This window comes from Mus caroli, unplaced genomic scaffold (genome assembly GCF_978045245.1).
Source record: "Mus caroli unplaced genomic scaffold, Mus_caroli_1 scaffold_8, whole genome shotgun sequence".
NCBI lineage: Eukaryota > Metazoa > Chordata > Mammalia > Rodentia > Muridae > Mus > Mus caroli.
The window spans coordinates 42,007,662-42,027,554 of NW_028227263.1; the positions used below are offsets into that span (position 1 = coordinate 42,007,662).

Sequence of the window (19,893 nt, forward strand, 5' to 3'; positions counted from 1 at the left end):
GGGCCCTGCAGGCTTATGCAAAGGCATCTTTCTCATTGGTCTGTAGAGTTGTGGTTTCTGTTTCATTTCCAGAGCTCAAAGTTTCATTTCTCTAGCTTCCAGTTGGAAATTGAAGTTCTGGATTGGTGAGTTAATTCTCCCTGATTTACAACTTTCTGGCGTCTGATAAGGGACTGAGCAATTTTAGGGGGCAGACTTTTGAAGACTTTGAAAGGAGAATATTTCTTTTGCTTAGGTGAGTTTATCCTGTAAAAGTGGGGCATGGGGAGGGGGCTGCTGGCCTCTGACTGAAAATGCAAATGGGGGAGCTTTAGGGAGGTGCCTCCTCAACAACAACAAAAAAACCACCACCAACAACAACAAAAAAAAACTACTTTAAAGATGTCTTTTGTCCAGATTTAGTCTCCCCCTTCCGTTTCACACTCTGTAATTTTGAATTGTACCTTGTCGACGAATTCCAAAACTTTGTTGTCTATGACATTCTCTTTCCAGGCAGCAAAACTGGATCAGAACCTCTGCTTTTAAATGCGTTTTTGTGTGATAAAGTGTTATTTCCGCATACTCTAGAGCTGTGGTTCTTTACCGGATCAGACCCCTTTGAATGACCTTTCACAGGAGTTGCACTTTAGATATCTCGCATATCATATATTTATATTATGATTCACAACAGTATAAAAATATAGTTAAGAGGTAGCATAGACCACAGTTTTATGGTTGGGGTCAATACAGCACGAGGAAGTTTTCTAAAGAGTTGCAGCATTAGGAAAGTTGCAAAATGCTCCTCTAAGAGACCCAGAGTTTCTCTCAGTTTAGTACCAGGGACTGAGAGCCTGTTATTTAGTCACCGACCCTGTTTCACAGTCCCAAGCCAGGGAATAACTTCAGCTATTTCCTTCCCCTTCAGATATTTTCTCCATACCAATATAAACTTCAGCCCAGCTTGAGATTCCAGATACACAGGAGGCAGAAGGATTATAAATTGATAGCTATTATGAGCAACTCAATAATACACATTCCTAGAATATTTTTTAAAAAGACATCTGTGACTTAGTTCTGTGATAGGGTACTTTTCAAGCTTTGGGTTCAGTTCCCACGCAGAGGGGAAGGGGTATTTGAAGATGGAAAAACTAGTATGAGCAAGCTCCAGTGAAACATCTGAAGATTTCCCCCAAAGTGCCAGCTTTTGTAAGGTTTCTTGGAGAGAGGATACATTTTGTGTTGCCCAGGCTGTTCTGCAGCTCTTCCCACAGCCCAACCCCCAAGTCTCTGTAGTGTCAGGAGTACATGACTGCCACAGCCTCTTTCTACCTTTAAAGAATGAAAATTAAATTTTTGATTGATTTTAAAAGTGTCAAAAAAAAAAGTCTGAGAGAGCCATGGGAGAAACCAGTGTGATCAGGGATATCAAGGCTTTGCTCTAAGTAATCTAGGCACCCAGAAGACAGCAACAAACCTTCTCCTGTCAAGGTTGATTTTGTGGGTTTCGCTTTCTTAACAACTGGTTCTAGTCCCTGTTCATAAGCCAGTGCTTTCATTCTTGAATTTGCTTGAGTTATTCTCTTCTCTCCTCTTCTCTTCTCTTCTCTTCTCTTCTCTTCTCTTCTCTTCCTCTCTCTCTCTCTCTCTCTCTCTCTCTCTCTCTCTCTCTCTCTCTCTCTCTCTCTCTCTCTCTCCCTCTCTCTCTAAGTTAGTGTGGCTATGAATCTGTTGCCTTTATTTCCTTACCTATTGTCTTAAAGACAAGAACTTAGAGCAGCTGAGCACATGATTTTAATTCCAGTACTCATAAGGCTGAGACAAGAAGAACTGTGTGAGTTCTAGGCCAACGTGGCCTACATAGAGAGCTCCACATCAGACAGGGCTACATAGTAAAACCCTGCTCCCAAAATGAGAGAGGGGGTGGGGGGAGGGAGGAGAGAAAGAGAGAGACAGAGAAGGACAGAGACAGAGACAGAGACAAAGAACAACAGCTCAGATTATTCATTACATTTTCCTTGGGTCTTTCTCATCAGCTTTCTCTTCCCACCTGATAACTTTTGGTTTAGTTATTTTTTGTCTCCTTGCCTGAGGCCAAGTATTAAGTTATTTACTTGAGATAATGTTTCTTTGTTTAATGTAGTCCCTGCAGGCTTCCCTCTTAGATTATCTAGACTGCTGAGTGTGCTGAGATGTGTGCTTCCCTCTTAGACTATCTAGACTTCTGAGTGTACTGAGATGTGTGCTTCCCTCTTAGACTATCTAGACAGCTGAGTGTTCTGAGATGTGTGCTTCCCTCTTAGACTATCTAGACAGCTGAGTGTGCTGAGATGTGTGCTTCCCTCTTAGACTATCTAGACTGCTGAGTGTGCTGAGATGTGTGCTTCCCTCTTAGACTATCTAGACTGCTGAGTGTGCTGAGATGTGTGCTTCCCTCTTAGACTATCTAGACAGCTGAGTGTGCTGAGATGTGTGCTTCCCTCTTAGACTATCTAGACAGCTGAGTGTACTGAGATGTGTGCTTCCCTCTTAGACTATCTAGACAGCTGAGTGTACTGAGATGTGTGCTTCCCTCTTAGACTGTCTAGACTGCTGAGTGTGCTGAGATGTGTGCTTCCCTCTTAGACTATCTAGACTGCTGAGTGTGCTGAGATGTGTGCTTCCCTCTTAGACTGTCTAGACAGCTGAGTGTGCTGAGATGTGTGCTTCCCTCTTAGACTGTCTAGACTGCTGAGTGTGCTGAGATGTGTGCTTCCCTCTTAGACTATCTAGACTTCTGAGTGTGCTGAGATGTGTGCTTCCCTCTTAGACTATCTAGACTTCTGAGTGTGCTGAGATGTGTGCTTCCCTCTTAGACTATCTAGACTGCTGAGTGTACTGAGATGTGTGCTTCCCTCTTAGACTGTCTAGACAGCTGAGTGTTCTGAGATGTGTGCTTCCCTCTTAGACTATCTAGACTGCTGAGTGTGCTGAGATGTGTGCTTCCCTCTTAGACTATCTAGACTGCTGAGTGTACTGAGATGTGTGCTTCCCTCTTAGACTATCTAGACTGCTGAGTGTGCTGAGATGTGTGCTTCCCTCTTAGACTATCTAGACTGCTGAGTGTACTGAGATGTGTGCTTCCCTCTTAGACTATCTAGACAGCTGAGTGTGCTGAGATGTGTGCTTCCCTCTTAGACTATCTAGACAGCTGAGTGTACTGAGATGTGTGCTTCCCTCTTAGACTATCTAGACAGCTGAGTGTGCTGAGATGTGTGCTTCCCTCTTAGACTATCTAGACTGCTGAGTGTGCTGAGATGTGTGCTTCCCTCTTAGACAGTCTAGACTGCTGAGTGTGCTGAGATGTGTGCTTCCCTCTTAGACTATCTAGACTGCTGAGTGTGCTGAGATGTGTGCTTCCCTCTTAGACTGTCTAGACAGCTGAGTGTGCTGAGATGTGTGCTTCCCTCTTAGACTATCTAGACTGCTGAGTGTGCTGAGATGTGTGCTTCCCTCTTAGACTGTCTAGACTGCTGAGTGTGCTGAGATGTGTGCTTCCCTCTTAGACTATCTAGACAGCTGAGTGTGCTGAGATGTGTGCTTCCCTCTTAGACTATCTAGACAGCTGAGTGTGCTGAGATGTGTGCTTCCCTCTTAGACTATCTAGACTGCTGAGTGTACTGAGATGTGTGCTTCCCTCTTAGACTATCTAGACTAGTGAATTTGCTGAGATGTGTGCTTCCCTCTTAGACTATCTAGACTTCTGAGTGTGCTGAGATGTGTGCTTCCCTCTTAGACTGTCTGGAGCCTAGAGTGAAATGCTGGGGTTTGTGCATCCATTGTCATTTCATTTTTCAAAAACCTCCCTTTGATTTCTTCCTTGCTCATTGGTTTAGAGAATGGTGTATAATTTCCATATTTGTGAATTTTTTCCAAATCTCCCTTTTGGTGATTTCTAATTTCATAGCATTGTGGTTATAAAAGATGTTTCATATCATTTCACTCTTGATACATTATTAAAACCTCTTTTGTGGCCTTTCAGATGATCCTTCCAGAACAATGCTTTCCATGTGTATGCTGCTGTCATTCGTGGGAGTGTCCTGTGGCAGTTCAAGACCAGTTCCTTAATGATATCCTCTCTGCTTTCTTCTCTGTTTCATCTTCTTGTGGGAAACTCATAAGAAGTATACTGATTTTCTAAATAGTGCCCCATATATCATCATCTTTGTTCCTGTCATGACCTCTGTCTTTGACATGATACCTTAGCAGTGATGGTATTCATTTATTTATCTTCTTATTTTTAAAAACATTTAAAATTTTTTATTATATTTTTCCCCTTCCCCAACTACTTATTACTCACCCAATTTCATGCCTTCTCTCTTAAAGTTTAAAAATCAGGTTTCTCCAATGGTGTGTTGCTGGGTATATCAATGACACTCCAGGGCAAGCTCCATGCCCAGGAGTTGTTGGTCAACACAAGTGGATTCCATGTTTGTTTGTTTGTTTGTTTGTAGGGTATTGTAGGGTATTTGTTTTTGTCTTACTGTTTGTTTTTGTTGTTGTTGTTTGGTTGATTGGGTTTGTATGATTCTTTTAAGTGAGCTGATTTCAAGTTGATAGACTTTTTGCTTGATCATGTCTCCTATTGTTTGAATCTCTCTATGGCAGGATCAGTTTCACTCATTTGAGCTTTTAAGCTCCAGAATTTCAGTGTTCTTTCCTATTGCATTATTGATTTTTGTGTTTTTTCTCATTAATTCTTATTTTGGAATACAATCAATGATTTCTATTCTTTGGAGTCAGTTACTAGAGTATGATAATAGTCTTTTGATAAAATGATGTTTCTCTCTTTTTGGTGTGTGTGTGTGTGTGTGTGTGTGTGTGTGTGTCCCTGTGTTAATGCTTGCATCATTATGGAACAACTATCTCCTCTACATTTTTCAAGGTAGATTCTATGTGGAAGTTCTAATATATTCCATATAAGGGTGGCACTCAATTAGCCAATGATGGCTCTGATTTTAGCTAGGTACAGCAGTAGAGTCTTCATACAGTTATGTGAGCAGGACTGAGTACTTACCAAGTCTGATTGTGTCTGTGGCCTGATGTGAAGTCATTTATGGCAATGTCAGTAGCCATGCAGGTCATTAGCATAATCAGTAGTAAGGATTTTGGGGGGCTTGATAGTTTACCTTTCCCCAAAATATGAGGCCAGTGGTATGTTCTCAGAGAATCTGTGGTGTAAGGAGCATGTGAAATGATCCACTGTGGCATTTGGAAACTGCTCAGTGAGGTCCTAACCACCAAACTTCTGATAGATGGAGATTACCACAAAACATGACCTGAGACCCTTACACACACCATAGCAACTCAGATCCAAGGAGAAGGAATGTAGTAGCTACGTATGGCCCTGACTCTGTAGCAGGGCAGGGCAGAGCACCATCATATGTTCAGGAATGAAAAAGAGCTCTATATAAATGACAAGTGAACTGAAAAGGAAGTCAGGAAACAAAACCCTCATAATAGCCTCAAATAATATAAACTATCTTGGGATATCTAACCAAAGAAGTGAAAGACTTGTATGATAAAAACTTCAAGTCTGTGAAGAAACTGAAAAAGTTATCACAAGATGAAAAGATCTTCCATGCTTAGGGATTTGTAGGATGAACTAGTAAAAATCGTCATCCTATCAAAAGCAATCTACAGATTCAACTCAGTCCTCATCAGAATGCCAATGCAGTTCTCTACAGACTTTGAAAACACAATTTTCAACTTTATATGGAAAAATAGAAGAAAAAAAGACCCAGAATAGCTAAAACAATGCTGAACAATAAAAGAACGGCTGGAAGTATCACCTGCTCTGATTTCAAGTTGTATTATAGAGCTATAGAAATTTAAAAAGAAATACATTGCCAGGTGGTGTTGGCACAGGCCTTTAATCTCAGAAGTTGGGAGGCAGAGGCAGGAGAATTTCTGAGGCCAGCCTGATCTACAATGTGAGATTCAGGACAGCCAGTAGGGCTATACAGAGAAACCCTGTCTCAAAAAACAACAACAACAAAAAAAAACAAGAAACAAACAAAAAACAAAACAAAGAAAGAAAGAAAGAAAGAAAGAAAGAAAGAAAGAAAGAAAGAAAGAAAGAAAGAAAGAAAGAAAGAAAGAAATACTGTATCAATGGAACTGAATGGAAGACCCAGACATATACTCACACACCTATGGACACCTAATAAATGGGTCCAATATACTCCTCAGCATAAAACTAGATATACCTAACTTGAAAGAAGAGAAAATGGGGACTGGCATTAAATACATTGACACTGGAGATAAATATCTTAATAGAACATGGATAGTATAGGCACTAAGAGCAACAGTTTAATAAACAGGACCACCCTCATGAAACTAAAAACTTTCTGTTAGGCAGAGGGCACCACCAATTGGACAAAACATGGGAAAAGATTTTACTTACACCATATCTGATAGAGGTTTAATAAAGAACTCAAAAAATTAGATATCAAAAACCCAAATCCAAATAACAATATAATTAAAAGTATAATCCAAATAAAATCAGGCAAAGATCTAAACAGAGAATTCTCAATAGAAAAATCTCTAATAGCTGAGAAACAGTTAAAAAAATGTTCAACATTCTTAGCCATCAGCAAAATGCAAACTAGAAAGACTTTGAGATTCCATCTTATACCTGTCAGAATAGTTAAGCTCAATAACAAAAGTGACAGCTCATATTGGTGAAGATGTCAAGCAAGAGAAAAATTCCCCTCATTGATGGTGTTGGTTTAAATTTATACAACCACTATGGAAATAAATATGGCTGTTCCTCACAAAATTGGGAATTGATCTACCTCAAGGCCCAGTTATACCACTCTTAGACATGTACCCAAAGGAAGCTCCACCATACCACAAGGACATTTGCACAACTATGTATAGTGCAGCTTTATTTATAATAACCAGAAACTGGAAACAACCTAGATGTCATAAAGTGTGGCACATTTATAAAATCCAGTATTACTTGGGTGTTTGAAAAATGGCATCATGAAGTTTGTAGGCAGATTGATGCAGTTAGAAGAAGAAAAACCTTCCTGGGTGAGGTAACACAGACCTAGAAAGACAAATACGGTGTGTATTCACTTATATGTGGATATTACCTGTTAAGTTAATGATAATTGAACTATAATCCAGAGACCCAGAAAGGTTAGATACAGAGAAGAGCTCTAGGGGGTAAGCATGTATATCCCTGGGAAGGGGAAATAAAATAGAATTTGCTCATGGACAGGGGGCTAGTAGGGATAGAAGTAGGAAGGATGAGGTTAGGGGAGAGGGATGGAGGAAGAGAATGCAGGGAGAGTCAATTGAATTAGAGGGCATTTGCGGGGTGATGTGGAAACTTCCTGGAATCTATGAGGATGACCCTAGTGACAACTCAGTAATAGAGGATACAGAGTCTGAACTGGCCATCTTTTGTAGTCAGGCAGGTTCACCTGGTGGACTGGATTTCATTCAGTTGAGTTGTTGACCAGCAGGGTTCTGGGAGATTCCCTAAAAAGCCCAGGCTGATGCTAGGACAGAGGGTCATTTTCCACGAAGAGACATCACAGGCCCCATTGCCAAACACAACATCCATACAGCTCACTAAAAGTAGAGTAGTCCCCACCACCAGCCCTGGCATTGGGCAAAGAGACACCATGTTGGTGGTGTTGGTTCTTACATCAGTCTCTCAGACAGGGGCAGAGCAGATGGCAGTCATTTATTTGTTCATACTAGCTTGATACCTGGCTTGGTAGCCAAAGTGGTTTTAAACCTGTCACATAAAATAATCAAATCCAAGCAGTGCAGCATGAGATGAGGAAGACATAGACTTGTACTTCCCTATGCTACAAATCCAAAGACCTACACTTCTCCCCAAAGTACAGGCAGGCCATAGACACACAGAGTCCCACCTACCACCACTCAATGGAGTAGTAGAAAAGGAAGACAGAGACCTATGGACCACTGAGCCACCCACAGACCTGCCTTTCAGTGCATGGCACATGTGTGCTGTAGACACCCACTTGCCACCACACTTGCTCTCCCACTGTGTTCAGACACGGCAGCACAGCGAGTATAACAACAGCTTTTAATAGCCCCCATTACAGTTGTTCAGGACCCACATGAAGGTCAAGCTGCACATCTGCTATATATGAGCCAGGAGGTGTAGGTCCCAGCCAATGATATTCTTTAGTTGGTGGTTCAGACTCAGCCTAAGGATCCAGGTGAGTTGACTCTGTTGGTGTTCTTGTGGAATTCCTATCCTCTTCAGGGCTGGCATTCCTTCCTCCTATTCTTCCATAAGAGTTCCCAAGCTCCATCCACTGTTTGGCTGTGGGTGTCTGTACCTATCTGAGTCAGCTACGGGGTGGAGCCTCTCAGTAAACATCATGCTCCTGTTGCTTTTAATATTCTTTGTTCTGTTGATTTCGTTTTTTGATTATTATGTGCAAGGAGGATTTGTTTTCTGGTCCAATCTAGTTGGTATTCTGTAAGCTTCTTGTATGTTTATAGGCATCTCTTTCTTTAAGTTTGGAAAGTTTTCTTCTATGATTTTGTTGAGATTATTTTCTGGGCCTTGGAGCTGGAACTCTATTGCTATTATTCTTAGGGTACGTCTTTTCATGGTTTCCCAGATTTCCTGGATGTTTTATGTCAGGAAAGTTTTAGCTTTAACATTTTCTTTGTCTGAGATATCAATTTCTTCTCATGTATCTTCTACATCTGAGTTTCTTTCTTCCATCACCTGTATTCTGTTGGTGATACTTGCATTTGTTGTTACGGTTCTCTTTCCCAGGTTTGCCATGTTTAGGATTTCCTCAGTTTTTATTTTCTTTATTGTTTCCATTTCGACTTTCAGGTCTTACACAGTTGTATTTATTTCCTTCACCTGTTTAATTGTATTTTCCTGTATGTCTTTAAGAAATTTATTTGTTTCCTTTTAAAAGACCTCTATCTGGCTGCTCAGTGGTGGTGCATGGCTTTAAACTCAGCACTTGGGAGGCAGAGGCAGGAGGACTTCTAAGATTGAAGTCAACAGAGTGAGTTCCATTACAGGCAGGGCTATCCAGAGAAACCCTGTCTCAAAAAAAAATTAAAAACAAACAAACAAACAAACAAACAAACAAAAAACCACCTCTGATTGTATGTTCCTGTACTTCTTTAAGGGATTTATCCATTTCTTCTTTAAAGGCTTCTATCATCTTTATAAGATTGAATTTAGAGTCATTTTCTTCTGTTTCAGATGTGTTAGGATATCCAGGGTCTGCTGTAGTGGGTAGCTGTGCTTTGGAGGTATCATATTGCCCTAGCTCGTATTGATTGTGTCTTTTTGGAGGGCCTTTAGGCATCTGGATGGTTCCTGGGTGTTCTTGTTGTAGTAGGTATTGGGAGCAGGGATCAACCTCAATGGTCCTGGTGTGGCACGCCTCTGGTGGATGTACTTAGGTCATATGGTTGCAGACCTGTAGTTGTGTATAGTTCAGGAGTATCAAGTCCAATGTGGGTGGGCTGAGAGTGGGCAGAAGAATGGAGATCTCCCTGGGTTAACAGGCTGCTTAGGGCAGCTTGGCTTGGCCCAGAAGCCTCAAGAGAGCAGGGAAGATGAGTGGGGGAAGGGAAGCTTATCTGTATGGTTCGGGAGTCTCATGGAGGTGGAGAAGAAACCAGAAAATGGACTGATGTTCCATTTCTTACTTGCCCCCCTTTCACCATCCCAATCACATAGGCACCTGAGCAGAAGTGCGAGGATTCAGGACAGTCATACACAGGATCACAGCAACTATGGCTTCACAATTCATGATGAAGTTAAAGGAGGAGGTGACCTATCCTGTCTGTCTAAACCTGATGGTGAAACCTGTGAGTGCAGATTGTGGTCACACCTTCTGCCAAGGCTGCATCACGGTGTACTTTGAATCCATCAAATTCGAAAAGAAAGTGTTCATTTGCCCTGTGTGCCGACTTACTTACCAGTTTAGCAATCTGAGGCCTAATCGAAATGTGGCCAACATAGTAGAGAGGCTCAAAGACTTCAAGTCCAGCCCGGAAGAGGAGCAAAAAGTGTTTAACTGTGCAAGACATGGAGAGAAACTCCAGCTCTTCTGTAGAAAGGACATGATGGCCATCTGCTTGCTTTGTGAGCGATCTCAGGAGCACCGTGGTCACAAAACAGCTCTCATTGAAGAGGTGGCCCAGGAGTACAAGGTAAGGAGCGGGGTTGGAGGGTGGGAGACATAGCAGGAAACAGTACCAGGTGTAAAATCTCTACTTCCTGTGATCATTCAGTTACCTGATCATCATGGAATCCAGACCTGGAATTTCATTCCATCCTGTTATCTTCTGAGGCCTGAAAGAATGGGACTATCCATTGAGCTTAATCCTAAGATAGTCTCCCAGGGGCAATGAACTCTAGAACAAGAGCAAGTGTTTTTACAGATTGTTGTATACTGTTGAGATTTTTTGTCCAAGAAAAGCTCTGATTATACTTTAAGTGTCAAAGTAAATAAGATGAGGGTTGGGAGTGATGCCTTAATGGCTTGTTGCCAAGTATAACGGCCTGAGTCTGAACTCAGAAACCAGACCACTGAAGGAGAGAACTGATGGCTGCAAGTTGCAAATAATTCTCTGATATCTACATACCTGGCATGGCTTGAGACCACCTTTTTGAAAGAAGATGGGGAATCATTTTCCAAGTAGATGCCTATTCCTTATTATTTTCTTCCTACTCCTAGATTCTAGTTGCCATTCTCTGAGTTTCTGTAAACTTCCCAGACCAAGTTGATTTTGTCCCTGTTTGCCTTCTTTTCAAAAGTTTCTTATCTACTTATTAATAATAGATTAAAACTATATGTGTATGTAATTGTTATGTAAAGAATTCATATCACAATCCTTTAAAAGTAAAGTAGAAATCCTTACCTATCTTTCCAGAAGGTTTTGGCCTTTGGATAGAACAACAGTCCTACTAAGCACACAGCTTGACTCTGCTACAATTCCTTTCTTACAGGAGAAGCTGCAGGTAGTTCTGCAAAGGCTGATGGCAGATAAGAAAGAATTTGAAAACTGGAAAGATGAACTTCAGAAGGATAGAACTTACTGGGAGGCAAGTGGGGACCCTTCTTAAGGGTGTCAGCCTGATGCCCGGGAGGGACCTGGGCAAGAAGCTTCTGGGGTCTTTACTTCCTGGGAGTTGATGAGGCCAAGAAACCTTGATACTCCTCCTTATTGGTTCCCCTGACTGGAGATGCAGAGTCAGTGTATCACACCTGAGCTGGGCTCCGTAAGGACCTGGCACCATAGAGGATGCTTGGTCAGAATGGATACTAGGTCATTTTTATGGTGCCTTCTGACACTGACTCTACAGAATAATAAGATACTTGGGAATGGTGGGTCATGGATATGTAATCAGTGTTTAACTTCTGCCAGGGAGTTAAAAGCAGAATATAATGGCATGTATGATGGCATATGCCTTTATTCCCAGCAGCTGTGAGGCAGAAACAGATATCTGTAAGGTAAATACCAGTCTTGTGCACATAGCAAGTACTATGTCAACTATGACTACAAGGTAAAACCTGGTCTAGATAGGTAGGTAGGTAGGTAGGTAGGTAGGAAGGAAAGAAGGAAGGAAGGAAGGATGGAAAGAAGGAAGGAAGGAAGGAAGGATAGATAGATAGGTTGATAGATAGATAGATAGATAGATAGATAGATAGATGATAGATAAGAATGAAGGAAAGAAAGAAAGAAAGAAAGAAAGAAAGAAAGAAAGAAAGAAAGAAAGAAAGAAAGAAAGAAAAAGGAAGGAAGGAAGGAAGGAAGGAAGGAAGAAAGAAAGAAAGAAAGAAAGAAAGAAAGAAAGAAAGAAAGAAAGAAAGAAAGAAAGAAAGAAAGAAAGAAAGAGGGAGGGAGGGAGGAAGGGAGGGAGGGAGGGAGGGATAGAAAGATGACTCAATAGTTAAGAGTACTTCTTTCTCTTGCAGAGGAGTTGAATTTGGTTCCCTACATCCACATGGTAGCTCATAACTATCCATAATTCTAGTTCTGGAGGTCCCAGTATCCTCTCCTGACACACATGATACAAACAGGCAAAACAAAGAGAGGGGGGGAGAGAGAGAAACAAGAGAGAGAAGCAGACAGGAGAGAGGGAGAGGATAAGAATAAATACGTATTTAAATAAATATATTGTTAAAGTTCTTTTTATCAAAAATATTTTAATTTTTTTTTTATTTTAAGCATATGTGTGTCCGGTTCCCATGGAAGTCAGAAGAGGACATCAGATCTCTTAGAATTAGAGTTAGAGGTTGCTGTGAGTCACCATGTGGGTGCTGGGAATTGAACTTCAGACCTCCAGAAGAGTAGCCAGTGCTCTTAACTTCTGAACTATCTTTCCAACAATAAAGTCTTTTTTAAAAGTAGAATGAGGAATATTACAGGCAGAAACACCTGTCTTAGACAGCTGTATGAAAGCTGATCATAGCTTGGTGTTCCATTTTGTTTTAGGTCATCTGAGGAAAGCTGACCAGAGGTCTGTGTGTTGGAATGTTATTAAAAGACACTAAAAGGCTATCCAAGATTCCCTAAGAGTCCCTTCCTTTTCCCTATCTCCATTCCCATACAAGGCTGGGAGATGATGGAGCATGCTTTCAATCTCAGTACTCTGGAGGCAGATGCAGGGGGATCTATAGAGTGAGTTCCAGGACAGACAGGGCTACACAAAAAAACCCTGTCTGAAAAAACAAAACCAAACAAATACAAAAACAAAACAAAAACAACAATTCACATGCAGCAAGTTTTGACAAACTTAATGGTTCTCCCTTTTCTTATTTCTGAAGAATCAAATACAGAAAGATGTGGAGAATGTTCAGTCAGAGTTTAAACGAATGAGGGATATCATGGACTCTGAGGAGAAGAAGGAATTGCAGAAGCTGAAGCAAGAGAAGGAAAACATTATGAACAACCTGGCAGAATCTGAAAATGAGCATGCTCAGCAGAGCAAGTTGCTAGAAGACTTCATCTCAGATGTGGAACATCAGTTACAGTGCTCAGACATAGAAATACTGCAGGTAAGGCTGCAGGAGGTCCCAGGGTCCGAGAGTCTGAAGGCATGGAAGCCATTGCCCTTCCTCTCTGCTGCTGTGGTCTTGCTGGTGATGACAGTGAGCTCTTCCTGAACTCTTTGTTGACTCAGTTTCAGAGGCTGGAGGGATCACTGCATGCACAAATATCAAGGAGTGGAATTTTATTTTTATGAATTTGTACAGAACAGCACAAAAGTTAAATCTTGGAGGAGATCTATTGGACCCATGGGCATTTATGCCACCAGCTCTCTGCAGAGCTCTGTGTGATTCAAGTACCTTTTACTAATTCCAGTTAGTCACTGCCAAAAAAACTACTAACTAAGAGATGTTTATGTTGTACATCATAGGATAATCTAAGGCTTTCTTCATCTGCAGTAGCTCAGGAATTAAGACCATTGGCTGCTCTTCAGAATGCCTGGGTTCAATTCCCAGTACCCACATTGCAACTCAAAGTAACTCCAGTGCTAGGAACTCCAACACCCTCTCCTTATTAAAGCTATTAAATGCTACAACTAAGAGGTATAATAGTGGACTCGAGGGATTGCTCAGTGGTTAAGAACACAGTCTGCTCTTCCAGAGGACCTGAGTTCAATTCCCAACAACCACATGGTGGCTCTCATGCAATTATACTGGGATCTGATGCTTCATCTGACTTGCAGGTGTACATGCTGATAGAGAACTCATATACATAAAATAATAAATATTTTTTAAAAAGAAAGGGAAGTAAAATAGTAAGTCTAGAGCGATGGAGCAGCCATTAAGGACACCAGGGTTCTGTTCCCAAAACCCACAGTGATTCACAGCCATCTCTAGTTCCATGAGATATGACAACCTCTGACTTTTTTGGGCACAGATACACATGTGGTACACGGATCATACATGCAGGCAAAACACACATAAAATAAAATTAGCTATAAAAGAAATATAAAAATGAAATTTAAGAAGTTGTCTTAGGGTTTTACTGTTGTGAACAGACACCAGTACACTCTTATAAGGATGTTTAATTGTGGCTGGCTTATAAGTTCAGAGGCTCAGTCCATTATCATCAAGGGAGGAGCACAGCAGCATTCAAGCAGGTATAGTGCAGGAGGAACTAAGAGTTCTACAGTTTCATCTGAAGGCTACTAGGAGAAGATTGGCTTCCAGGCAGCTAGACCAAGGGTCTTAATGCCCATGCCCACAGTGGCAGACCTACAAGGCCAACCCTATTCCAACAAGAGCATGCCTCCTAAAAGTTCCACTTCCTGGGCCAAGCATATACAAACCATCACAGAAGTTTTAAAAGGAGACATAATAATGAGAGAGAGAAAAATATGTAGGGCTAAGAAGGGAAGTCCATGTGATATGTGTGAAAAGTCTTGTAAAGAATGTGTTTAAGAAGTCTGTGTAGAAAGTCAGCCATCTCAAAGCCTAACTGAAGAAGTCACAGACAAAAGGCAAACTGAAGTGAGGCATCTGTAAGAACCACACTCACTGCCCCGACTTCCAACTGACCCGTTTTTCCTGCACTGCTCTTAAAGAGCCTCCCTTTCCTGTCTGCTCTCATGAGAGTTAGGCATATCTCATTTCTGACTCATTCCAACAAATCTTTCTCTGATTCATCACTTTGTCTGCCCCTCAATTAGATTCATTGTTTGCAGCCTCAATAAAGTTATTTATAGATTATCGCTTGCAGGAAATAGCTCCTCGTGTATTGTCATGACTTTTCTTTCACAGAATTTCAGTTGTGAGGAATGTCAACTCCCCCCCCCCACCCTTTTATCTTAATGAGAAGTCTTAATTCCTGTTTTGTCTGTTTCTATCTAGGGTGTGGAGAACATCATAAAACGGTATGTATGGGTGCCAGTTTTTCTATGTGGTAAGAATGATATAGCTTTCAAGTCGAACATAATTTCTAACAGGTTGGGGCAATTTAGATGAAGTACTGAGTTTCTGATCAAAAAGCAATATTACAACTATTGAGAATAGATTAGATTCTATGGTAGAGAGATGGGTTGTGGAGAATTGAAGAGTTTAGCTCAGTAGTTGTATTAGGGATTAAAAAATTAGGGTACTCTTAACTCTATTGTAGTTCACCCTGTGTGCTTGTATGTGGCTGTAAATCTGGATTTAACAGGTCCTTGTTATTGGTAGATAGAAATGTATCTTGTATGTCTGCAATATACAAGGAAATTTCCATTGGGAAGACTCCTATATGTTCACACTATTTTCTTCTGAGACTAGAAGACATTCAATCTTTCTCTGTTGTTATATTTAGATTTACAAAACCAGCCTGACACTCTGCACATAATGCTTTTTTGATGCAGGTTTGATCAACTATCCTTTTCTTTCCCATACTCTATGGGAGTGTGGGTAGAAGGTAGGTATCCAAGTGTCCATAGGGCACACCCAGCTGTCAATCAGGGTTTTCCTGAGACACTGGGATTATATTAGTCTTAGTTTGTTGTCCTCATCTTTTCCTACTATTTTGAATTTCTTCAAGAGAACCCGAAAAATCAGATGTTATTTGCTAGTCTCCATATTGGCTAAGCATTTTAAAGATATTGGATATATTTCTCACACTTAACATTCATGTGAATATTTTCCACACACTTTTTTCAGTCATTAGATATGGTTTGTTTTAAGATTTATTCCTTTATCATCTCTTGTGAGCTCAAGCAGTCAGACTGGAAGAAAAATAACTGTTTAATTTTAGAAGGCAAGCACCATGGTTCTGAGAATGTAAGACCTTCCCAACACTTCGTTGAAAGTAATTTGAAGGAGACATGATTGTATTCATGTGACTGCCATCTCTCTACCTCTTCAGCTTCCTTGAAAGTGCTCAAGGTCATCTGTGGGTGGAAAGGAGAGGATGTCTGTGGTACTCGGGGGTCACTGGGAGTGATTGCAAGCAGGTCAATTGCTTTTTATCCCTAGGAGTCATTCTTTTTTGATGAAGAAGCCCAAAACCATCCCCAGGGAACAAAGAAAGTTCCAAGCCCCTGACCTGCAAGGCATGCTGCAAGTGCTGCAAGGTGAGGAGAGTTATGCTCCGTGATTTGGCTGCAGGATTCTAGTGGTCCATCTTTAAAGGACCCTGTTAGGGTTTCCAACTCTTCCCCTTATCCACAGAAGAAAAGGACTTTACAGTGCCTTTGCATGCATTTAATATTGTAAATTTTTACCCCTTTTCAGAGGTCACAGAGGCTCGACGCTACTGGGGTAAGGAAAAATTGCAGCATCATAAATTACCCACTTCTCACTGTCTTGCAGAGCTTATGTTTCTGTTTGGCCTCATGTTGCTTCTCCCAAAGTATGTAATGCTCCTGCAATGTTCTGCCTCTCCTGTGACTTCTGCACAAAGTTCTCTCCAGTGCCTGTACACTTTCTTCTTAGCCTTCTATTAATAACATCACAGATAAGGCTGTTTCCTGTCCTTCTCATGACATGCAGTCCTGTTTTGTGCAGTTCAGGTGACCCTGGTTCAAAACAACCATCCAAACATTGCCATTACTGACGACAAAAGACAAGTACGATATGAAGACCACCAAGCAAGTAATCTTAAACACGGGTGTGAAAACTTTCATGAAGGCATCCTGGGACACCCAGCTATCCAATTTGGAAAACATTACTGGGAAGTAGACGTGTCTGGAAAAGGTGCTTGGGTTCTGGGATTAAGTGATGGAAGCTACCTCTTCTGTCCAATATTTCATTCAAATGCTGAAAGAAACCCTTTATTTTGTAGGGGGATTAAGAATGATTCACATTATCAACCAAAATATGGCTTCTGGGTTATAGGGCTGTGGAAAAAGTCTGTGTATAATGCTTTTGAGGAGTGTCCTTTCACAGGCAAGCCCAGTGTCTTGTCCCTGTCTCTGATGGTCCCGCCCCGTCGTGTTGGTGTTTTCCTTGACTATACAGCTGGCACTCTCTCATTTTACAATATTTCCAACAATGGGACTCTTATCTACAGATTCTGTACAGCTTCCTTTCCTGATAGGGTTTTTCCATATTTTAATCCCACGGGAAGTTCAGAGCCGATGACAATATGCTGGCCAGACTCTTAACATTTGCCTGTTTATGTGCAGGGTCTCTGGCTCTGATATGTATGTCCATATGCCTGAGCTCATCGTAACATTTTCTCTCTCTTTTTTTCCTGACTCTAGTCTTTCTGTGTGAATGTCTTTCATTGGTAGAAAAGGATATATTCTTTTCTCTAGGTCAGATTCTTCTAAGATTCTTTCAGTTTTGTTTTGTTTTAGATGAGAATAGTAAATCACTTCCCATTTAGTCAAGGAAAAGTGCCTGAGTGCTCACTGTGTAAGATAACACTGCTGCAAAGTTCTCTTATTCTTCACGCCAGAGATGGAAGCCAAGACCTTGTGCATGGTGAGGAGGTGCTCCACCCATGAGAAGGTGCTCCACCACTGAGCTAATTACCTCAGCTCTGTCAAGTCTCTATAACTTCATCCTGCCCATTAATGAAAGAAGATTAAAGAAAGTTCTTCAACATCTTGTCCATTCATTCTGAAAATTATGTGTAGGAATCTGTGGTTAAGAAATGCACCCTTAGCTGTAGGCCAGTTTTACCAGGATGCATCTTCATCAAAGGATGAAGGAGAAGCATCACAATGAGGCACACTGTGTTCTTGCTCAGGCATCATGTGTGCCCAAAGTAGAATGATCAGGGAAGGTTAATATGGCCCCTGCTCATGGATGACATGCGAGTTTATGAAGCATTCCATATTTTTGAAGAGCTTTGATAGTCTAAATCATGTTAGAGATGAGGGAGGGGGAATGAAAGAAAGAAAGGAAGGAAGGAAGAAAGAAAGAAAGAAAGAAAGAAAGAAAGAAAGAAAGAAAGAAAGAAAGAAAGAAAGGAAGGAAGAAAGAAAGAAGGGAAGGAAGAAAGGAAGAAAGAAAGAAAGAAAGAAAGAAAGAAAGAAAGAAAGAAAGAAAGAAAGAAAGAACTAAAGAAGGTACTGTGTTCAGAGTATCTGAGCTCCAGTCATAGTTCCAAATGTGTCAGCAGTGCCAGTGTGACTGTGCTTATTTTCATAGTCTGCCTCAAGCCAGTATGAGAAATGGGCCGGTAGGGAATAGTTCTTGTCAACAACCCTGGGCACTTGAGTTCAATTCCCTGCTCCTGACTTCCACACATATGTTGTAGCATGTAGAGGCCCAGACATGTACACAAACACAAAATGTGCAAATATAATTTTTTTCATGAAAAGAAACTAGGGACGGGGGTGGTGGTGCAAGCCTTTAATCCCAGCACTCGGGAGGCAGAGGCAGGCAGATTTCTGAGTTCGAGGCCACCATGGTCTACAGAGTGAGTTCCAGGATAGCCAGGGCTACACAGAGAAACACTGTCTCCAAAAACCAAAAAAAAAAAAAAAAAAAAAAAACTAGGTAAGGGTAGAGCATCCACTGAATTGTATCAGTGTTTATTCTCTTAATTACTGTGAGATACATGCTGTGTTACAGTGTCCCAAAAACCATGGGAAAATAAACAAAGGTTAGCTTTCCCGAAGTCTTATTACTAGACCCTATATAACTATTATCATGACCTGACCATTCCACCTTTTGTATGGAGGGGTGTGTGTGTATTCTTAGTGATCACTTTCTTTAGTCACAATAAGGACCCCAAATGAATAAGGTACCATGTGTATATATGTATATACACATATATATATGTATATATATATATATATATATATATATATATATATATATACACACACAAACACACATATTTATATATATCAACTACTAAATTGTTATATTCATATTATTTTTAGTAATAATGGCAATACTAAATTTATCTTTTGGTATATTGTAAAATATAACTAAGAGTTATTACTAGGGATTTACGTTGTTTCGGGCATGTGACTGGCAGTCCAGTATGGTGTCTTATTCATTTGTGAAACCTTATCACTGACTAAATTAAATGATCATTAAGATCGTGTATCAGAACCTTGCATGGGAGCTCATACCTGCCGTCCTGTATCTGGCAAGTTGTGGCAGAAAGATTGCTCTGTATTTGAAGCCACCCTTGTATACAGAGTAAGATCCTGTTTAACAGAATAAAGAATATATATTGGTTTTCTTACTCCATTATGTTTTAAGAAATAGAATGACTAGATTGCAGAACTGCAGGTTTTTGGTTGTTTTCACAATTTGTAATTCTTTTGTTTACTACAAATAAATGCTCTTAACTTCATAGCTGTCCAACCTTTTCTTTCAATATTGCTTCCATAATTGTGTTCCACAGGAATCCATTTCCTCTGTTACAAATAAATGTCGATGTGTTTTGCACACAGAATCACACACACCATGGCACTGCTCACTGACAGTGTGGCCAATGCTGTGCTCACATGATCTCCTTCATCCTTCTCACTGAGAAGATTTACCTCCAGTCTTCTGTTAGCCTACAGGTGTTTCAGCTCTTGCTTTTACTTTATTTTAACAATAGCTGCAGTTCAATGCAGTCTTAATGCAGGTTTATACAAAAGGGTGGGAGGTGGGGTGAGGCCCTGAGAAGACACTCCTGAGGGGTGTGGGCTTCTCAAAGAGTAAGACATACCCCACTGAAGACCCTTGCTGCATTTTTGTTTATGGTCTTGGCCCCTGAACATGGAGTCTGAAGGACAGTCTGCTTTCAACCATGCAGGTTGCCTCCTTGGGTTTGTGTTGAGTTCTTTCTGAGATTCAAACATAACTCCCACCCCGCCTTAGTGTGGTTGATAGTCCATTGCTTTCTGAGCTGGCTGGTGGCTGTCCTCTTATTTTGATTCAGACCGTCTGGTCAGAACTTGCATTTCTTCAGTAACATTTGTCTTTTTTTTTT

The 19,893-nt window shown here is 40.9% G+C and overlaps 1 protein-coding gene and 1 non-coding gene across 3 annotated transcripts; both read left to right on the forward strand.

Annotated features, from left to right (window-relative positions):
* The first annotated feature begins 43 nt into the window (after nucleotides 1-43).
* Nucleotides 44-19,266, forward strand: LOC110287825 (tripartite motif-containing protein 30A). Of its 2 annotated transcripts, none has more exons than XM_085841445.1 (8): nucleotides 44-125; nucleotides 9,722-10,197; nucleotides 10,997-11,092; nucleotides 12,819-13,049; nucleotides 14,871-14,893; nucleotides 15,981-16,078; nucleotides 16,239-16,265; nucleotides 16,512-19,266. In XM_085841445.1, the coding sequence occupies exons 2-8, from the start codon at nucleotides 9,778-9,780 to the stop codon at nucleotides 17,108-17,110; spliced, it is 1,494 nt and encodes a 497-aa protein (XP_085697571.1). In that variant the 5' UTR covers nucleotides 44-125; nucleotides 9,722-9,777; the 3' UTR covers nucleotides 17,111-19,266. The 2 variants fall into 2 exon arrangements, with proteins under 2 accessions (XP_085697571.1, XP_085697570.1); XM_085841444.1 differs by having other exon boundaries at nucleotides 83-235.
* LOC147002904 (U6 spliceosomal RNA) lies at nucleotides 17,687-17,794 on the forward strand. The gene has a single exon (XR_015048360.1). It is a non-coding gene; the product is annotated as a U6 spliceosomal RNA (small nuclear RNA).
* Nucleotides 19,267-19,893: the final 627 nt, after the last annotated feature.